Consider the following 16,953-nt stretch of genomic DNA (forward strand, 5'->3'; position numbering starts at 1 on the left):
TGTGTATTCATTGCTTCTGCTTCTTAAAATGCAGGCCACCTGGTGGGTAAAATTTGGGGCCCAATGACCTTTCCAGGGTAACTTGACCAAACACCCTTTTCTCTCCCCCAAACAGTTTGTAGCAGGGCAGGTGAGGAGGACTGACTGTGAGGGAGGTAAAAAGAGGTGTGTTAATCAGGGTACTTAATGCCGAGTGTCACGATGGACAGTGTGAAATTCTCGTGACTTTACACAGTGAAGACTTATTTCCCACTCACGCAGAGTCTGATGAAAGTTGGGTGGCCCTTCTGTACACATGCTGTTCGCTAGAGCTACGTCCGTGCTCTGCCCTGCTGGTAGGACTGGGAATAGAGGAGCCGTGGATACTTTTCAAATTATCTATTTTAGAATATTTAAGAAGCTTGATTTTTGCACTTGACTTTTTATTTTTAATGTTTCAAAGCAGGAAGCACACAATGTCTGAATTGAAAGAGGCCCTAGAAATCTTTTGCTCCAAATGCCTCAATTACATAGAAGTAGAAAATAATTATAATATTCTATATGAATTTGCTGTTTATCGTTTCACAAAGTATAGTTCAAAGGTATTGTTTTTCAGTCTCAGGAAACAGAGAACCAGAAATTTTAACTAACTTTGCTACAAACTAGGATAAAATCTCAACCCGTGTCTTCCCTCAGTACCTTGATTGTATTGTGCTGACTGAAGTGGAGCCCTGCTTCCTCCTGTATGTCCCAGCTGTGACATAATCACTATTTTAAAATGTTCATTCACAGAGACATATTCATTCTTTTATGTCTGTATTCTAATTTCTTTGGAAACTACCTAAACCTTTCTTCTTCTCTTTTGAATTTCGCTTTGATGAATACATTTCCGACCAGATAAAATAAGTTGTGAGTACAGCCTTCTTAAATTAAAATAACCACCTTTCTTTATATCTTTATACATATACACCTATTACCATAGTCCTTTGTTGCTGTGGCAAGCCTGGTATTTTAATAGCATATATTTCAAAGGGCAGAGGAAGACAAATGTGGCAGCTTCTTTTCTGAAATTTAAATAACTTTTTAAATACTTGTTTTTTCACTTTTTATAGAGAAAAAGTTTAATTTTTAAGGCCTAAAATAAATGAAAATAACTCAGTGAAATAAATAAGAATTCAATTTTGTAGTCTAATTAGTATACCAATATTCTTAGCATTTGCTTTCTTCATAGGTAATTATTGTGGTTTCTTGATTGTATAGAACAGAGCTGACTCCTCTCTGTGTTTCTTGGGGTTTAACACAATGCCAACCGCACATGTGGCTAATAAGGTCGTGTTGATTGAATGGCACAAGCTCCATCTCTTTGTCCTTGTGCATTCGGCTCTGGCCACCGTGACTGTCCATTATCTGGACACACTGCGCCTTGTCCCATCGCCATGCCTTTGCAATGAATGGCTTTTCCCCAGTGATCCCCTTGCCAGGTTCCTATTCATCTTTTAAGATCCAGCTCAAATATCACATCCTCTGTGAAACATTTCTTAAGGGCAAGATGATGCTCACTCATCTCTATGTCCCCAGCATCTGGCACCGAGTCAAAGTTAACAGAATGTGTAGTGGATGAGAAAGTGAATGAACAGAGGGACAGAGCCAGTGTCGCATAACAGATAAGAACATGGGCTTTATGGTCCGGCAAACCTGGGTTCACAGTCCTGCTTCTTGACTCGCACCTGGGTGACCTTGGTCAGGTTACGTCATCACTCTGAGACTTCTTTTCCTTGGTTGTCAAATGAGGAGAATGATAGTATCTCACTCAATGGGTTCTGTGAGAATATAACGGCATCCTGTTTGGAATCCCCTTCATCTCCTGAGTGCTAAATGATAGTCAACACGGATAGAGTTGTTGTACAGTTTTACTTTGATGTCACTGGACAGGCCGCGGTTTGGCTCAGTCTGGCTGGCCTCAGCACAATTGTATTAGATGGAAACATTTTGGCTGGGGAGCCCTGGAGTTGCCATGGCCACCTCCCCATTTTTAAAGAGAGTAAAACTACAAAAAAGTGGACTCCAGCTAACTGGAAAACACTACTTAAGTAGAACTTCTCCTGGAACTTAAGTTTTAGGGGAAAGAGACAAACCACAAAACATAAACTAATATAAGGGTTTTTAAAAATTTAGGAACTTTGCAAGTAAGTTCTAGGGGACGATCTTAGACTTACTTTCACCTGAATTTCTATGCCTTTGCACAGTGGCAAATACACACTTTGGGGGCTGAAGTCAGACTTCAGGCTGGTGATTCGGCCTTATACTGTTAAAAACAATTGAAGTGGATGTGAAGATGAAATAAAAAACCATTATGAAAATTTTCAAATCTATACCTATTTAGAGTGATTAGTGTAGTAAATTTCCACATACCTATTATTCAGCTTCAATAATTAGCGATATTCTGACATTCTGTTTCATTGTGTTTTACTAAAGTATTTAAAAACGAATGCCAGATATCCTATCATTTCACTCATAAATATATAAATAAAACTACAGTCCATTATTACATCCAACAGATGCAAAATTTATTTCTTAATATGATCTAAAACCCAGCCTGTGTTCCTGTGTTGTTTTCCCAGATTGCGTCCATAGTCTTTTATAGTTATTTTGTTTGAATCAGAATCCAAGCACAGTTCACAAACTGTTTGTTGGCTCCATGTCCTAAGTCTTTTGATCTGTAACAGTTCCCTTCCTTTGCTTCCATGCCATCTATTTCTGTAAGAATTTTTAAATAGATAAATATTTCACAAAAACATGGGTTTGTAGTTTCTCTCGAAAAAATGGGAAGATCTGGCAGCCCTGCTTACCCTCCCATAAGGCAGTGCTTGGCTACTGTGCGGTAGAGACTGCAGCCTGTAGCCCGTGCCAGTGGCTGCAGACCCCCACAGTCCTCTCCAGTCCCCACTGCACGAACCAGCGGGCGGCATTTGTGTTGCCTACTCAGCCCCCATGGGCCTTGTGCTGGCCACCTCTGACCTACACATTCATGTGTTGGGCAGTGGGAACTGAATCCTGAGTGATGCTCGTGAAGTCCAAAAACACCCCCAGTCATTAGGTAAAAGTTCAGTTTTCTGTACTGTATCACTTAGGTGAGAATGTAAGCTGAAATGTTAAAAAATTTTCAGCCAAGAATGAACAAGATTGAAAAAAAAATCTTGTTAATTAGCCTAAAACTTTATGATTTGGCATGTTTCTTTTCTTGATCACTCCAGTTAATCTACTGTACAGCATTTCATCATAGCAATATCTTTTTCACCTGTGTGGAGGTCTGATCCTACAAAGGCCACTGGACAGGGTGTCACAAGACCCAAACTTGAATCTTGATCCTCTCTGACAAGTGGGCCACTGTTTTGCTTCTCTGAGACAACTTGCAGAGTGGAGGTATTAACAGCCCATCTCTCCGGGTTGCTGTGAAGTTCAGATAAAGTAACAGATGTGCCATTAATGTGCAAACTGTGTCGCTCTGCACGTAAGGTATTACTAAGCATCAGGCTATGATGAATTATGCATAGCATCCTCGTTCCCAGCTCCAGCGGTGACTCTGCTGTTCCTTCTCCCTGGAGCGCCCTTAAGAATTGATTGCTAGTCATCCGTGGCCCCCAAACACTTTGTATAACCTTTGTCACATTGTATTGACACCATTTGTTTCCATCTTTGTCTCTTTAAGATTCTGAAAGTAGACGTCAGTTTTTTCAGTGTTTGGCACACAGCAGATTCCCAGTAAATGTCTATTGAAATGGATTGTATTTATTTGAACAATTATTATATGAGAGTCTGTCTTGAAGGACAAAGTTAATGTCTATACAATTCTTTATTTATATCTGATAACTGCCAAGCCTTGGCCTTGTTAAAAGCTGATGATGAAGATGATGATGATGAAATATTTATAAAAATAGTTGCATATCTTTAAGTAAGTCATCTGACTTCTTGAGTACCCTATAAGTAATTTGAGCTTATTAACAATGAAAGAACCTACATGTTGAATGCCTATCATTAAATGGTTTTTTTTTTCTTCTGGGGAAAATGTGAGCTCCCAGTCATCATTTTGGCCCCAGTTATCTGATTGTCTTCATTACCTTGGGGCTTCTGGCTCTGTTACAGCTGGTTTGCCATCCACCCAGTCAGCATGAACAACAGCAACCACCTCGTGAATAGCGACAATATGGGCTATGCATCTTACCTTTTTGAGCAAGATAAGAACACAGGATATCTACCTGGAGAGGTGAGAATTTATGTTAATGAAAGCTTTATCTTAATTCATTGAGTATCACCATTCATGCAATGTTCAGAATAGCTGATTCAAATTTTCAGGGTAAAATGTCTTATAGACATTACATACAGATATGCTTGAATAAAAAGAATTTTCCATCTTCCCTAGTAGGGAAAGAAAGTTCAAAATGACAACCTTTGTGTCAGAAGCTACTTATATTGATGGCTTCATAATGTTAAAATTAGTTGGATAAAGGAGGGCAAGTTCCAGATTTTTGCAATATACATAGTAGTTTTATTTTATCAGATTTGGAAATATGATAAATATATTGCTACTTACTTTTGTTTTCAGAGTTACAAAAGCATTAAGCATCTTCTTAATGGGGTAAGAACCTGAATGAGGACAGGTGACACATCCTTTTCATGGTCCAGACTTTCCTCTCAATGGCGAATTCCTTTCAAGAACTTTGTTCTCCTTTCCTGTAATAAAGCCTAAATCAGGGACAACCCTCATCCATCAGACTTGCTTGTGACTTTGAAAGAGTGACAGGATCAGACCTAGGAACCAGGAATCCATCCCTGTACACCAGGAAGCTGCTCAAGTCTCTATAAATTAGAGACCACAGAGAGATAAAGGAGAGGAGGGACCTGCCATGCTTGACACAGGCATCTAAGCCCCCAGAAGAATGTACGACTGGGTGAGAGCCCCTGGCCCTTGACTAGAATGATGCTCTGTTATAAAGGTATTGACCCTGGGAGCATCTGGTCTGAGCTTGCAGCTCCTTTCTTGACAAAACTGTGTATATATTTTTTCATTTTAGCCTGTGTTTTAGGAAAAAGCAAGGGGGTTCTCATTTATGATCATTTATGAGCTGGGTGCTAGGCATTTTGAAATAAATAATCTTTTTAGCATCATGATTTCTGATACTTGCTTATCTCTTTTTAAAGGAAATTCATGACATTAAAGAAGGAATGGTACAAACAAACAAAACAGAAATGGACTCATAGGTACAGAGAACAGAGTGACAGCTGTCAGAGGGAAGAGGGGTTAAGGGGCTGGGAGAAAAAGGTAAAGGGATTAAGCAAAAAATAAAACAAAACAGACCTCATAGACACCAATGACAGTAGGAATACCAGAGGGAAAGAGGGGTGGGGGCAGGTAGGAGAGGGTAAAGGGGGGTAAATGGTGACGGAAGGAGACTTGACTTTGCATGGTACACTATATACAGATGATGTGTTATAGAATTATATACTTGAAACCTATATAATTTCATTAACCAATGTTACCCCAAGAGATTCAGTAAAATTTAAGGAAAAATTGTCACTTGGAATAGTTCCACACCTACTCCCTCAAAGAAAAACTGGAATGGTAGACCAGTGGGTTGAGTTTAATGCCTTGCGTCATTCTGAAGGGTTATGTATTATTACTTCAGGTTGAACAGATAGAAAAAGATGCAGAAGCTGAAGCCTGGAGGGTGGATGCTGTATTTAGGTTCAGTTTTGCAGCAGGAAAATCTGGATTCACTCTTCTCTTTTTAAGCCAATAGGATGTTTATTTTTATAGGGCAAATGCTCCTTGGAGCTCTAGGTGCAACACCAGAGACAAGACTGTTGTTTCAGCATTTTGTAATTTGTTGCTACACCTGTGTTCCTTGTTTCTCTTTGAGGCACAGATTTGAAACCGTCCTGCTTGAAACAGCTCTGTTGGTAATTGAAATGTCACGAGTAATAATAATACGTACACCCACAGTAATGTGAGCCTTTTCAGGAGTAAGACATTTTCTCAGAATATTGTGCACCCTTCTTTTTATTTTGGGCAAATGATTTTGAATAGTTCACCAAAGCAGATTGAATGTTTGCATTTTTAACTGAAGTCATGGGAATAAAGAATAAAAGGCAATTGGCTGCTCTTTTGGCAGGGACCGTTCGTAGCAGCTTTTGCTTCATCAAATCTGGGAGACGTGTCCCCCAATGTTCTCGGCCCACGTTGTGTCAACACGGGAGAGTCCTGTGATAACGTCAACAGCACTTGTCCCATCGGCGGGGTAGGTAATTATGACAGGAATCTGTTTTTGTGTCTCATCTATATTTTATGTTTAAATAGTCATCACTAATTTACAAATATGTTTTCCTCAAGAATCCTCTGGCCTACTTAATCTCTATTATCTGCTCTTCTCAAAAGCACCCCCTAAATTTCAGTTGGCTAAAGTTATAATGTTCCATATGATTACGAAGTTTTTCGAATGGTGAGACAATTCAGTAAATGTCAGAGATTAAGTGTCCCTCCCCACGCTGGGACAGTCTGCGATGTTTCCTCGTGGCCTTTCTGCAGTCACAGGGCGAGCACCCGAAACTCCCTGCCTGCCACATTTCTCACTGATTATGGAGTCTGTAGACTTTTTAAACAATATACGATCGGCCTCTTTTCTTTTAAAATTACAAAATCTTGCTATAAAAACTCAAACAACATAGAGCACAGAGCGGTAAAAAGTGAAAGTCCCTATTCACCTCCCTTCTCTCCCCCCTCTCCCCTTTCCAGAAGTCACCTCTGTACCATCTTCCTATGTATTTGTATTTGCAGCCATAAACAACATTTTATAACTCATGTATTGATTTTTTTATTGGTCCAGGATTTGAGTTTTCCACCCAATTTATCTTCATCTTTGTTTTATGACTCTATATAGGTCTGTGTGGCAAGTTTCAAAGCCACAAGGCTGTACCGTCATTCATTTAACTGCTTCATTCAGATTTTTCATCTAAATGAACAGATGCTCGTTTCTGGGTTCTTACTCTTTGTATTTAAAGAACATTTCACCCATGACACTACTTTTATTAAACACTATTTCTGGACTATTTATTCTATTCCAATCAACCCCATAAGTAATATAGGTTTAGCAATTATAACTTCTAGTATATATTACTATTTTTATATAGAAAGTGTTCCTTTGCTACCCTTTATATGCAAAATTTTCACACACTATTAATTCACAAGCTTTGATGATTACTTATTGAATTCCAAAATTCACAGATGAAATGGTTCAAAAGTTATATGCAGTAGAGTATGCAGCAACTATCCTAATGTCTTCTGTTGAAATGCTTAACGTGGGGAAAAGCTCATAACACATAATGTTGATGAAAAAAATCAGTATTTAATATTGAATATGCATTATGATTGCAATTCTGAAAATCAATGTATCATAGTAAAAAGACAAAGTAAAACACATTGAATATTGACTATGTTTTTCTTTTTTTTTTTTTTAATTATTTATTTTTTTATTTTTTTATTTTTTTTATTGTTATGCAATTACAGTTGTATGCCTTTTCTCCCCATCCCTCTACCCCACCCCAGGTGAACCCACCTCCCTCCCCCCTCTCCATCCTCCCCCTGGGTTTTGTCCATGTGTCCTTTATAGTAGTTCCTGTAATACCCTCTTCCCACTATCCCCGCCCCCACCCCCCACCCCCGCCCTGGCTATTGTTAGATTGTTCTTAACTTCAATGTCTCTGGTTATATTTTGTTTGCTTTTTTCTTCTATTGCTTATGTTCCAGTTAAAGGTGAGATCATATGGTACTTGTCCCTCACTTCCTGGCTTATTTCACTTAGCATAATGCTCTCCAGTTTCATCCATGCTGTTGCAAAGGGTATAAGCTCCTTCTTTCTCTCTGCTGTGTAGAATTCCATTGTGTAAATATACCATAGTTTTTGGATCCACTCGTTTGCTGATGGGCACTTCGGTTGCTTCCAGTACTTGGCTATTGTAAATTGTGCTGCTATGAACATTGGGGTGCACAGATTCTTTTGGATTGGTGTTTCAGTGTTCTTAGGGTATAATCCCAGCAGCGGAATTACTGGGTCAAAGGGCAGTTCCATTTTTAGTTTTCTGAGGAAATTCCATATTGTTTTCCACAGTGGCCTAACCAGTCTGCATTCCCACCAACAGTGCACAAGGGTTCCCTTTTCTCCACATCCTCTCCAACATTTGTTTGTGGATTTGTTTATGTTGGCCATTCTGACTGGTGTGAGATGATACCTCATTGTGGTTTTAATTTGCATCTCTCTGATGGCTAGTGATGCTGAGCATCTTTTCATATGTCTCTGGGCCCTCTGTATGTCTTCCTTGGAGAATTGTCTGTTCAAGTCCTTTGCCCATTTTTTAATTGGGTTGTTTGTCTTCCTGGAGTGGAGTCGAGTGAGTTCTTTATATATTTTGGAGATCAGGCCCTTGTCTGAGGTATCGTTGGCAAATATGTTTTCCCATACTGTTGGTACTCTTTGTAATTTGGTGCTGTTTTCTTTAGCCATGCAGAAGCTTTTTATTTTGATGAGGTCCCATTTGTTTATTCTTTCCTTTATGTCCCTTGCTTTAGGGGATGTGTCTGTGAGGATGTTGCTGCGTGGAATGTCTGAGATTTTCCTGCCAATGTTTTCCTCAAGGACTTTTATGGTGTTACGGCTTATATTTAAGTCTTTTATCCATCTTGAGTTTATTTTCGTGTATGGCGTAAGTTGGTGATCGAGTTTCATTTTTTTGCACGTAGCTGTCCAGATCTCCCAACACCATCTGTTGAAGAGGCTGTTTTTGCTCCATTTTATGCTCCTGCCTCCTTTGTCAAATATTAATTGATCGTATAGACTTGAGTTTATTTCTGGGCTCTCTATTCTGTTCCATTGGTCTATGTGCCTGTTTTTATGCCAGTACCAGGCTGTTTTGATTACAGTGGCCTTGTAATACAGTTTGATATCAGGTATTGTGATCCCTCCTGCTTTGTTTTTCTTTCTCAAAATTGCTGCAGCTATTCGAGGTCGTTTATGGTTCCATATGAATTTCTGCAATGTTTGTTCTATATCTGTGAAATATGTCATGGGTACTCTAATAGGGATTGCATTGAATCTATAAATTGCTTTGGGTAGTATGGCCATTTTGATAATGTTGATTCTTCCAATCCATGAACATGGTACATGCTTCCATTTGTTTGTATCTTCCTTAATTTCTTTCTTCAGTGTTGTGTAGTTTTCTGAGTACAGGTCTTTTACCTCCTTGGTTAGGTTTATTCCTAGGTACTTTATTTTTCTTGTTGCTATATCGAATGGGATTTTTTTCCTGATTTCTGTTTCTGCAGTTTCGTTGCTGGTGTACAGGAATGCCTTTGATTTCTGGGTATTGACTCTGTATCCAGCTGTTTTGCCAAATTCATTTATTAGGTCGAGTAGTTTTTGAGTGGAGTCTATAGGGTTTTCCATGTACACTATCATGTCGTCTGCAAACAGTGACAGTTTCATTTCCTCCTTTCCAATTTGGATGCCTTTTATTGCTTTTTCTTGTCTGATTGCTGTGGCTAGGACTTCCAATACTATGTTGAATAGGAGTGGTGAGAGAGGGCATCCTTGTCTAGTTCCTGATCTTAGTGGGAAAGCTCTAAGTTTTTGTCCATTGAGTGTGATGTTGGCTGTAGGTCTCTCATATATGGCCTTAATTATGTTGAGGACTGCTCCCTTTATTCCCACTTTGCTGAGTGTTTTTATCAGAAATGGGTGCTGTATCTTATCAAATGCTTTTTCCGCATCTATTGATATGATCATGTGATTTTTGTCTTTGCTGTTGTTGATGTGATGTATTATGTTTATTGATTTGCGAATATTGTACCATCCTTGCATCCCTGGGATGAATCCCACTTGGTCATGGTGGATGATCTTTTTAATATATTGCTGGATGCGGTTTGCTAATATTTTGTTGAGAATTTTAGCGTCAATGTTCATCAGCGATATTGGCCTGAAGTTTTCTTTCTTCGTTGTGTCTTTATCTGGTTTTGGGATTAGGATGATGTTGGCTTCATAAAAAGAGTTTGGGAGTCTTCCATCAGTTTGGATTTTTTCGAATAGTCTGTGAAGGATAGGGGTTAGTTCTTCCTTAAATGCTTTGTAGAAATCTCCTGTGAAACCATCTGGTCCAGGGCTTTTGTGTGATGGGAGTTTCTTGATGACTGCTTCAATTTCCTTTGCTGATATTGGTCTGTTCAGGTTTTCTGCTTCTTCTTCATTCAGTTTTGGAAGATTATATTTTTCTAGAAATGTGTCCATTTCATCTAGGTTTTCAAATTTCTTAGCATACAGGTCTTCATAGTAATTTCTTACGATCCTTTGTATTTCTGTGGTATCAGTTGTAATCTCTCCACTTTCATTTCTAATTCTGTTTATTTGGATCCTCTCTCTTTTCTTTTTGATGAGCCTACTTAAAGGCTTGTCAATTTTGTTTATCTTTTCAAAGAACCAGCTCCTGGATTCATTGATCCTTACAATTGTGCTTTTAGTCTCTATGTCATTTAGTTCTGCTCTGATCTTGGTTATTTCCTTCCTTCTGCTTGCTCTGGGCTGTTTTTGTTGTTGTTCCTCCAGTTCTTGTAGGCGTAGGGTTAGGTTGTTTGTGTGAACTGTTTCTAACTTCTTAAGGTAGGCCTGTATTGCTATGAACTTCCCTCTCAGGACTGCCTTTGCTGTGTCCCATAGGTTTTGGGTTGTTGTGAGTTCGTTTTCATTTGTTTCCAGGAAGTTTTTGATTTCTTCCCTAATCTCGTTCTTGACCCATTCATTGTTTAATAGCATGCTATTCAGTCTCCATGCTTTTGAGTGTTTTGGGTTTTTACCCTTGGCGTTGGTTTCTAGTTTCAGACCCTTGTGGTCAGAGAAGATGCTTGATATGATTTCAATTTTCTTGAATTTGTTGAGGCTTGCTTTGTGTCCTATCATGTGGTCTATCTTTGAAAAAGTTCCATGGACACTTGAAAAGAACGTGTATTTTGCTTCTTTGGGATGAAAAGCTCTGTATATATCAGTTAAGTCCATTTCCTCTAAGGTATTGTTAAGTGACACAATATCTTTGTTGATCTTTTGTTTGGAAGACCTGTCCATTTTTGATAGTGGGGTGTTAAAATCCCCTACTATAATTGTGTTGCTGTCAATATCTTTCTTGAAATCCTCCAATATTTTCTTTATGTATTTGGGTGCTCCTATGTTGGGTGCATATATATTTACAATGTTTATGTCTTCTTGGTGGATTCTTCCTTTGAGTATTATGAAGTGACCTTCTGGGTCTCTCTTTATGGCCCTTCTTTGGAAGTCTATTTTGTCTGATATGAGTATTGCTACCCCTGCTTTTTTTTCCTGTCCGTTTGCTTGGAAAATTTGTTTCCAGCCCTTCACTTTCAGTCTGTGTAAGTCTTTTGTCCTGAGATGGGTTTCTTGTAGGCAGCATATGTGTGGGTCATGTTTTCTTATCCATTCAGCTGTTCTATGTCTTTTGATTGGAGCATTTAATCCATTTACATTTAAGGTTATTATCGATAGGTAGTTATTCATTGCCATTATTTCCTACCTGTGTTCCTCTGTCTTTCTCTTTTCCTTCCTTTCCTTAAAGCAGTCCCTTTAGCATCTCTTGCAGAGCTGGTTTGGTGGAGCTGTATTCTTTTAGACTTCTTTTGTCTGGGAAGCTCTTTATTTGGTCTTCTATCTTGATTGAGAGCCTTGCTGGGTAAAGTAGTCTTGGTTGGAGGCCTCTGGTTCTCATTACTTGGAATATTTTTTGCCATTCTCTTCTGGCTTGGAGCGTTTCCATTGAGAAGTCAGTTGCTAACCTTATCGGGGCTCCCTTGTATGTTACTTCCTTTTTCTCCCTTGCTGCCTTTAAGATCCTCTCTTTGTCTTGGAAATTTGCCATTTTAATTATGATGTGTCTTGCAGTGGGTCTCTTTGGGTTCCTCTTGCTTGGGACTCTCTGTGTTTCCTGGATTTGGGTGACTTTTTCTCTCCTCAGATTAGGGAAATTTTCCATCATTACTTTTTCAAACAGGTTTTCTATCCCTTGCTCTTCTTCTTCTCCTTCTGGTATTCCTATTATACGGATATTGTTACGTTTCATGTTGTCCTGCTTTTCCCTTATTGCCTCTTCATTCTTTCTGAGCCTCTTTTCCTTTTCTTGCTCCTTCTGGGTGTTTTTTTCTACTTTATCCTCCAGCTCGCTGATCCGATCCTCTGCTTCATCAAGTCTGCTTTTAATTCCTTCTACTGTGTTCTTCAATTCAGAAATTGTATTCTTCATTTCCGCTTGGCTCTTGTTGATATTTTCTATTTCCTTTTTCATGTTGATATAGTTTGCAGTGAGTTCATTGTAGTTTCCTTGTAGTTTCTGGTAGTTCTCTTTGAGCTCAGAGAGCTCAGTGAGTTTCCTGATGACCATTGCTTTGAACTCAGTATCTGATAGTTGACTTGCCTCTTTTTCGGTTAGTATTCTTTCTGAGACTTCCTCCTTTCCTTTCATTTGGGAATTGTTTCTTTGTCTTCCCATTGTTTGTGAGGTTCTTCTTGTTGGCCTCTGCGTCTTAAATTGCTTTGTTCTGACTCCCTGGATTTATGATATGAACTTCTATGGTAGAATGCCAATGGAATTCGGTGGTGCTGTCTCCTTACTCTCCTGTGCTCACTGGTCTTGAGCTGACGTTTATGTGTTTAACACGGTCTATCTCTAGTCTTTTCAGCACTCCAGGTTTTGTTGTCTCACCTGTGGGAAAAAGAGAAAGGGGGGGCGAAAGAAAAGAAAAAAAAAAAAACACACACACACACACACACACAAAACAAACCAAAAGAAAGATGGGAAGGAGGGAAAAAGGAAATAGGAAAGGAGGAAAGGAAGGAAGGAGGGAAGAATAAAGAAAGATCGGAGGCAAGATAAGAAGGAATTTTAGCAAAAATTAAAACATAGAAATAGATAAAAGAAGGCAGGAAGAAGACATAAAAATGGTAAAGGATGGGAGGAAGAAGGAATGAAAAAAAAGAAAAAAAGAGAGAGGAAGAAGGAATTCAGGGGGAAAGGAAAAAAAAGAAAAAGGATAAAAACAAACAAACAAACAAACAAACAAAAAAAAACCTTCTGTTGGCTTTAAACCGGTCAGGTTATTTCTGCTGGTGTCCTGTCTGTGCAACGGGCGGGGGTGTTTGGAAGGATTGGTTTCACTTTTCTCTCTTCCTGGGTCACACTCTTCGCTGTTTTGTAAGTGTGGTCCCTGGCAGTCAATCAGTCCGTTGATCAGCCAATCCAGCTGCTTTGGCTCGTGACGCGTGCGCGCGCAGCAGGGGAATCCAGCCGCTTTGGGTCTGTGACGTTATTTTGTGCCCTGAGCGCGCAGCCGGCGGACCAATAGAGCCGCCAGGGCTTGGAACGCTGGCGCGCAGGTGGCGGATTCAGCCGCCTTGGCGTTAGGACACTCGCCAGCAGCTTTGTATTTAGAAAACAGGCACCCAGCCGGCCCTGTGCTTGGTGAGCGCGCGCAGCCCGCTGAGCCACAGGCTCTGTGCTTGGGGGCCCGATCCAGCCGCCCTGGGCTTGAGTCTCTCGGGCGGGTGGGGCCGCCCTGGGACTGAATCACGCGGCACTCGGTTCCGAGGTTTTGGGCCTGTGGGTAGAGCAGCTAGACTCTGGTCCAAATTATCTCGGAGGTTTCAGGTGTGGGCGCCCCTCCGGGGTTTCAAGTGTGGGTCCCGTTCGCTAATCTGCTCGCGCGCGCGACCGGACCTCAGGTGAGCGTAGCAGTCCAGGGGTGGAGGGGGAGGGGCGCCAGGGGCCTCGGCTACTACCGAGAGTTCTCTAATTAGCCCCTGAGTGTCTCTATTTTCTTTTTCTTTTTGAGAAATTCCTCCTTTTCAAGCCCCCCTGGTCTAATCAAGCACCTGGCTGCTCACAGCGCAGCCTGGCCCTCTCCCAAGACTCCTGCAGCCGCCCCTGCGCCAGGGCTGGCGCTTCTGCCGCCCTTGTACCGCGCGGTCCTGGGTCCCGTGGACCTTATTGTCCTTCAGCACTCTTCTTACCGTCAGATCTTTCAGTGTCCTCTATCTTTGGTCTCTAATCTTCGTATATGCTGGAATACTGTTGGCTGTTCGCTCTGCTCCTCAGATCAGCTAGGTATTTCCCTGGCGTTGAGGGGAAGTGGACTCCGCTCCCACCTATGTTGCCGCCATCTTCCCCCTATTTTTTTCTGTTTTTCTCTTTTTGGTACTATTATAAGTAAGTTTTATTCTAGTTATTTTTATTTATTATTTTTCTATGTATACATTTTTTTCCTACAATGAGCATAGTTTACTTTATAACCAGAAAAAAATGACCATAAAATCATGCCCCTTCCTCAATAGAATTCTGTTTTTCTCTGCTCCCTTCCATGCATTGCATTCGCTTCCAGCGTGTTTGCAAGATGGAAAAATTCTCTCCTATCTGATTGGGTCCGTTTATGTCATATGTCCATCCCTGGACCAAAACACTGGCTGGGGAATGGTACGTTCCAGAATGGCTTCATCTGGAGTTCCTGACCGATCTTCAGCAAGGTGCAGGGCATGGCCATGATGCATTAAGACTAATCATGAACTAGGAATGGGATCACTGGCTGCGAGGGGCGGTGGCTTTCTGAACAAAGTCAGGATACACATAAGAAGGAGAAAGAGGGAAATGTGGCAAAAGTTGCCATGTGTTCTGCTTTAATGTGGTTTCTTTAAAAAAATACTCTAATATTTTTTTAGGAATAGACATATGTTTGTTATAAATGCAAACAATTTGTAAAATTTCAGAAAAATAAAACTATGTAAAGGAGCACCCTCTTACCCCACAATTAGCCAGTTGAAATTTTAATGAGCTTCTTCCCAGATAACTTTTTATGCATCCATCACATACGTGTAAAATTTTATATAAGTGGATCATGTAATTTTAGTGTATAACCTGCTTCCTTATGTCCAGCAAATATACTTTAAAACATCATTTAAAATCACTCTGTAATTTTCAGGTTTAGGTACTGGTTTAAGTTAACCAGTCCCCTGCAGATGAATATTTTCTTTCCCTGCCACCTTTCTTCCTTCACAGTCTTCCCCCTCCTTTTTTTCCTTCATATAAGCATGCTATGGTCATTCTGCTTGTTGTACATGTTTTTACATGAGTAACAGTTTCGTCTTAGGCCAAATTCTTAAAAGTGAGTTTGCTTTCAAAGCAGAGCCCCAACACATGCTATGCCTTGCCCGAATGCTCCCTCAGTCACATTTCCACCCACAGAGCCCCAGGGACAGTGTCCCCAATCTCTCACCAACACCAGGACTGTCAGCCTTTCCACTGTTACCAACACAAAGTGCAGAGCTCTCTTCGCAGCTTAAACTTATATTTGGCTATTTGTGAGATTGAACGTATTTTTATGTTGAATGGATATTTACATTTCTTTTTTGTGTTACCTTTTCACCTGTATTTCATCATGTACCCATTTTGATGATTTTTTTACTTTTATGTTTTCCCAGCTTTATTCAGATATAATTTACACATGACATTGTTTAATTTTAAGGTTACAATGTGATGATTTTGATATACATATAGGATGTTTTTTACTACAAATAAGAGATAACTCAGTATGGATAAATCAAAAGGTATGAATAAAGATACCTTTTCTTACTGACTTTAAAGTTCCTAATATTTTAAAGGCTTAGTGTGTCATAAATAGTGCAATCCCCTCCTCCCACACTTGCCAGTTGTCTTCCAGCCTTACTTATGTTTTGGTTTTCCATATGAATGTTTACAGTGTTTAAGTTGTCAGATTTATTAAGCCTGTTCTATAGAATTTTAGAAGAGTCTTCCATACTCTTCAGACTTTAAAATATATTCACTCATAATTTTAATACTTCTGGTTTCATGTATAATATTTAAATATCTAATTAATCTAAACATTTTCTGATGTAAGAAATAAGGTAAAGAGTCAGCTTTATTTACTGGTTTTCCCCCCAAGGGTCAGCTAGTTCTTCCAATATACTTTTAATTGAATTTCAGTTTAAGGTGATCATGAGCAAGAAGCACAGGCAGGAACAAGCAAGCAGACTTGTGCAGCGAGTGGAGACACATGGCTTTAGGTCTCAGCTACCTGTATAGTCTTCGGCAAATCCTCTCACACACCTGAGCCTTATTTTCTTTATTTTTAAAAGCAGGTGCTGGAATAGATGATTTCTAAAGATATTCGCTACTCCAATTCAATGAATGATTTTGTTGTTCATAATGTTTAAATTGAGAGACTATCCGAAAAGAAATGCTAGAATGTGTCTTAAAAATGTATTTACTTAGGTTCACTTGTAATTTTGCATTTCTTAAAATAATTGCCTTTTCCGCTAAGAGCAACATATCATGCCTCGCTTTGTTCCAGTCAACCACGTGCATGGCCATGGGGCCTGGACAGGACATGCTCGACAGCACGCAGATCATAGGACGGACCCTGTATCAGAAAGCAAAGGTAAGCTGGGCATCCCGCCTCTTTCATCTTCATTTAAAGTTGCTCTTGAAAATCTACCAACGTTGTTCATTAGGAAGTTGATGATTGTAAGGAAGACAACAAGAGCTCAAGCTGCACCAAGGACTCTGGAAGACGGGATGCTGTTATGTGGCAGTTAGGAAGGTTGCCTTCATAAGCCACACAGGAATCTCTCCGACTGTTCCGTCCAACTGCTCACAGGAAGTACAATTAAAACCAAGTCATTGGGAAGACATTTTACTTCAGCCACAGTGGTTGCTTTGGACAGTGAGGTGATAGACAGACTGTAGGGTTTTCAACTCATGTGCTATCAGACATGACCAGACTTCCAGAATCTTGGAAGTCAGTCAGGGCTTTGCCTGCCAAATCCCCTAGCCACTTCTTAACTTTTCCTTCAGCAAGGAGGCAAA

The 16,953-nt window shown here is 40.0% G+C and overlaps 1 protein-coding gene across 3 annotated transcripts in view; it reads left to right on the forward strand.

Moving 5' to 3' along the window:
• The window catches only part of ASAH2 (N-acylsphingosine amidohydrolase 2), a 73,380-nt gene that overhangs the window by 22,841 nt on the left and 33,586 nt on the right, over positions 1-16,953 (forward strand). For all 3 annotated transcript variants that reach the window (XM_024563426.4, XM_045197796.2, XM_053923372.1), the window contains exons 8-10: positions 4,123-4,243; positions 6,150-6,275; positions 16,439-16,525. In XM_024563426.4, coding sequence (XP_024419194.2) covers positions 4,123-4,243; positions 6,150-6,275; positions 16,439-16,525 — 334 coding nt within the window. The remainder of the gene's footprint in view (positions 1-4,122; positions 4,244-6,149; positions 6,276-16,438; positions 16,526-16,953) is intronic.

The sequence above is a fragment of the Desmodus rotundus genome, chromosome 4, assembly GCF_022682495.2.
Source record: "Desmodus rotundus isolate HL8 chromosome 4, HLdesRot8A.1, whole genome shotgun sequence".
Lineage (NCBI taxonomy): Eukaryota > Metazoa > Chordata > Mammalia > Chiroptera > Phyllostomidae > Desmodus > Desmodus rotundus.